The 5,000-nt window shown below is 50.1% G+C and overlaps 1 protein-coding gene across 1 annotated transcript in view; it reads left to right on the forward strand.

Annotated features, from left to right (window-relative positions):
• Positions 1-5,000, forward strand: part of LOC116065882 (dynein heavy chain 17, axonemal-like) — a 45,296-nt gene that overhangs the window by 24,132 nt on the left and 16,164 nt on the right. The window contains exons 14-15 of the mRNA XM_036004836.1: positions 1,580-1,685; positions 3,981-4,084. Of these exons, the coding sequence (XP_035860729.1) occupies positions 1,580-1,685; positions 3,981-4,084 (210 nt within the window). The remainder of the gene's footprint in view (positions 1-1,579; positions 1,686-3,980; positions 4,085-5,000) is intronic.

The raw sequence follows: 5,000 nt of genomic DNA on the forward strand, positions 1-5,000 counted from the left end.
CTGTCCCCATGTCCTGCTACGGCCAGGTAACTGTCCCCATGTCCTGCTACCGCCAGGTAACTGTCCCCATGTCCTGCTACGGCCAGGTAACTGTCCCCATGTCCTGCTACCGCCAGGTAACTGTCCCCATGTCCTGCTACAGCCAGGTAACTGTCCCCATGTCCTGCTACCGCCAGGTAACTGTCCCCATGTCCTGCTACAGCCAGGTAACTGTCCCCATGTCCTGCTACCGCCAGGTAACTGTCCCCATGTCCTGCTACAGCCAGGTAACTGTCCCCATGTCCTGCCACAGCCAGGTAACTGTCCCCATGTCCTGCTACAGCCAGGTAACTGTCCCCATGTCCTGCTACAGCCAGGTAACTGTCCCCATGTCCTGCCACAGCCAGGTAACTGTCCCCATGTCCTGCCACGGCCAGGTAACTGTCCCCATGTCCTGCTACGGCCAGGTAACTGTCCCCATGTCCTGCTACGGCCAGGTAACTGTCCCCATGTCTTGCTACGGCCAGGTAACTGTCCCCATGTCCTGCTACAGCCAGGTAACTGTCCCCATGTCCTGCTACAGCCAGGTAACCGTCCCCATGTCCTGCTACAGCCAGGTAACTGTCCCCATGTCCTGCTACAGCCAGGTAACTGTCCCCATGTCCTGCTACAGCCAGGTAACTGTCCCCATGTCCTGCTACAGCCAGGTAACTGTCCCCATGTCCTGCTACAGCCAGGTAACCGTCCCCATGTCCTGCTACAGCCAGGTAACTGTCCCCATGTCCTGCTACAGCCAGGTAACTGTCCCCATGTCCTGCTACAGCCAGGTAACCGTCCCCATGTCCTGCTACAGCCAGGTAACTGTCCCCATGTCCTGCTACAGCCAGGTAACCGTCCCCATGTCCTGCTACGGCCAGGTAACCGTCCCCATGTCCTGCTACGGCCAGGTAACTGTCCCCATGTCTTGCTACGGCCAGGTAACTGTCCCCATGTCCTGCTACAGCCAGGTAACTGTCCCCATGTCCTGCTACAGCCAGGTAACCGTCCCCATGTCCTGCTACAGCCAGGTAACTGTCCCCATGTCCTGCTACAGCCAGGTAACTGTCCCCATGTCCTGCTACAGCCAGGTAACTGTCCCCATGTCCTGCTACAGCCAGGTAACTGTCCCCATGTCCTGCTACAGCCAGGTAACTGTCCCCATGTCCTGCTACAGCCAGGTAACTGTCCCCATGTCCTGCTACAGCCAGGTAACCGTCCCCATGTCCTGCTACAGCCAGGTAACTGTCCCCATGTCCTGCTACAGCCAGGTAACTGTCCCCATGTCCTGCTACAGCCAGGTAACCGTCCCCATGTCCTGCTACAGCCAGGTAACTGTCCCCATGTCCTGCTACAGCCAGGTAACCGTCCCCATGTCCTGCTACAGCCAGGTAACTGTCCTGTTGCAACTGTTTTGGCGCTACTTTTGGACTCTAGTTTTCTATGATACCTGTCTTCACTCTAGCTTTAAAACGGAGCCTGTTAAACGATCCATCTCAGGATTTTATCATTATTATTTTAGATGAAGATGTGAATCAGAAAGCCTTCCCTACTCTTCCTTTAGGCGGTGAGTGAGACGCTGGAGGAGGAGATTCCTCTGATCCAGAACCAGCTGCAGGAGCTGAACCGGACTCTGTCGGACCTACAGAGGACCACCTGGAGCTGTGAAGGTGACACATGGAGCACAGCAAACACAACAGATCTGCTGGACCTGTACCTGATAGACCGGGCCGGGTCTCGGGTCCTATGGTTCTGTGTGTGTGTGTTTGTGTGTGTGTGTCAGACATGAAAATCACTCACCTTTCGGCGAAATTCGCCGTTTTGAAACCAAAATAGGTGACCTACGTGAATCGTGTAGATTCGATGAGAAAATGTTTAAGGGGGGGGGGTTAAGTATTCTGGGCTGGTGCCCGATTTCTGGCATATGACTATTTTAGAAAAATAAATAAATTAAAAAGTCCACATGGGATTTATTTTGAATGAAACGAGTTCTAGCCAATCAGATGCAAAGTAGGGCGGGTCTTTGCCGAAATGTGAGAGTGCGGTGCCGGTGTGGTCTCCGTGGTAACGCGGCTAGGAGCATGTAGATACAGGCAGCTTTAGTTGAGAAAGTAGTTAAAACAAATGGCGCTGGACATGGATAGAGGACAAGAGGAGACGGGTGGAGATATGTATTATATGTTATATATTATATATGTCTATGGTGGAGACGGGAAGCTGTTCAGCACTTGGTGCCTCAGATTGAGGGAGCTAGGTGCTTCTGCAGCGCATGTTGAAGGAAGATACTGGACGGCAGCAGCGGTAAGACAGGGCTGCTAGTCACAAAGCTTCGGTCCGTGCACGCTGTCATACGAGTACGTTACCAGTAACGACAGCTAGTGCTACTGCTGGACTGTTCCTTCACTGACCGACCGTGATACAACAATAGGTGTGTGCACGTTCATAGCAGAACATGATTTGTCATTAACGATGGCCGCTGTGTGAAAGCGATCTGAAGCCCAGACTGCCCTGACGCTGTCTGTGTGTAATCAGCATGGCAGGTATTTAAACATCACGGCCTCGTCCCAGAGTCTAGACCTCTAGATATATGAAAAGATAAACAATGAGACGTTTTTAATAAGTGTAAATAAAGCAGCTAATATCAACATGGACACATCATGAATGAACTAATTCTCTGTTTGGATGATGACCTGCCAAAGTAGTAAAGTTTATGATATTATTGCAATATGTAAACGTGACTCTTTATTTAACATATGGTTGGAAGAAGTAAAAATTGATCCAAAACTTTTTAGTTTTTAAAAGTTATGACTTTTATTATTGTGTAATGTCAGAAGGACTTTAACTGTTTTGCCAGTCAGATTAACTTTAATGAGTGCATACTGAAATATTACACTGTTGGTTGGCAAAACATGCATCTCAAAATGCATCAGATTGATGCTTTAAAATATGGAATATTTAAAATTTTCTTCAGGGGGAGCATGCTGCCCCCGGACCCCCCTAGAGGGGTAATATCCTTCTCACCTTTTTCACCCCTGACTTGTTTTCATGCCTGGTGTGTGTGTGTGTGTGTGTGTGTGTGTGTGTGTGTGTGTGTGTGTGTGTGTGTGTGTGTGTGTGTGTGTGTGTGTGTGTGTGTGTGTGTGTGTGTGAAATCTGGAGCAGGAGAAGTTAACCCTCTCCTTGATTTCATGTTGATGGAGAAGGAGAACCAGGAAATGAGTCGGGGGGGAAATGCAACCCTACCAAGCCCCGGCTGAGAGACGTGTAGTCACGTTGTTTGAGAGGTGACGTCAGGCTACAGCGTACGGTCGCTATCTCCACGGACCTACGGCGTACGGTCGCTATCTCCACGGACCTACGGCATACGGTCGCTATCTCCACGGACCTACGGCGTACGGTCGCTATCTCCACGGACCTACGGCATACGGTCGCTATCTCCACGGACCTACGGCGTACGGTCGCTATCTCCACGGACCTACGGCGTACGGTCGCTATCTCCACGGACCCACGGCGTACGGCCGCTATCTCCACGGACCTACGGCGTACGGTCGCTATCTCCACGGACCTACGGCGTACGGTCGCTATCTCCACGGACCTACGGCGTACGGTCGCTATCTCCACGGACCTACGGCGTACGGTCGCTATCTCCACGGACCTACGGCGTACGGTCGCTATCTCCACGGACCTACGCACGGACCCACGACGTAGATTTAGCACAGAACCATAAATCAACCTTGTGGGTTTCTCAATGGTGGGGGGGGTACTTTGGAGTACTGCAGGGGATACGTGAGATGCATAATTCCTGAAATAATTCTACTATAATAATGAATGAACTTAGTGATGGATTCTAAACATTAACGTATTAGCATAGATCTATCGCTGTCAGCGCTGCATTGTTATTACTGTATAATCTGATTTGGATGTTGTGTGCTGAGAGAAACGTGGTGTCTGTCGCTGGTAATCAGGTGTACTGCAGCTGGTGGAGCAGCAGAGACACAGAGTGATGATCTTCCACGCCACAGTGAGCGAGGCCAGAGCCAACATGGACGCCATGACAGGAATCCTACAGGTCAGTCTCTGACCAAGATCACATCTCCTCTCATACTGGCCACCTGCAGCCACAGACCGGATGTGTCCAAAGCTTCACAGCAACTTCCTTGTTTAGGGTCCTCGCCACCACCAGACTAATCAGCATTACAGACTGAACATGTAGCTGGACTTGAATGGTCTTCTTTTGACTGAAAGTTCTGCCAAACTACACTTTTTCTGCTCACCAGTTCCATTTCCACTTCCTCACAGCCTACTGCATTGAACGCTCCACCTACGTAAACACCTTCCCGTAATCAACGGCGCCGTCACTACGTCGACCAGCGTAGCGCGTGTAGTGCAAGAGTAGGGTTCAGTTCACTGGGAAAAAATTCTAAGGTTCGGCAGAAACCCAACCCCGTCAAAAAGGGACGCCAGGAAATCATCGGAGGAACCAAGCAAATGTGTTGTAGAGGAATGAGACGTCCTTGAATCACATCAATTTGTCAGCTGTTTGGGCAGAGTTAGCAACTCCGTCAGCTGACGGCTTCCAGAAAGGCTGCTCTCTGTATCCTCGCCTATAGCTCCTTGGTGATCCCTTCTCAATGATCCCTCCTCGACACTCGGTCCTCAGGGCAGAGCTTTGAGACGTCCTTCACTGAGGAGGGACAGAACAACTTCCGGTTCAGCTGAGGGCCGAGGAGTCAAGTAGTCGAGGAGCTATCAAAAAAGGGCCGTGAGATGCAGCTTAGGTCTTATTCTGACAATTAAGGCCTTAAAATCCAATCCAACTTTATTTGTTAAGAGCTTTAAAACAACCAAAGTTGACCAAAGTGCTGTAAGAAGAATAAATAAGACATCATAAATAAAATACATAACAATATAACATGAATACACAATAATAGCTGCGCAATGAAAAGCAATTAATCTAAATAATTAAAAGAAGTACAACAAGTCAA

This window comes from Sander lucioperca, chromosome 9 (genome assembly GCF_008315115.2).
Source record: "Sander lucioperca isolate FBNREF2018 chromosome 9, SLUC_FBN_1.2, whole genome shotgun sequence".
Classification (NCBI taxonomy): domain Eukaryota; kingdom Metazoa; phylum Chordata; class Actinopteri; order Perciformes; family Percidae; genus Sander; species Sander lucioperca.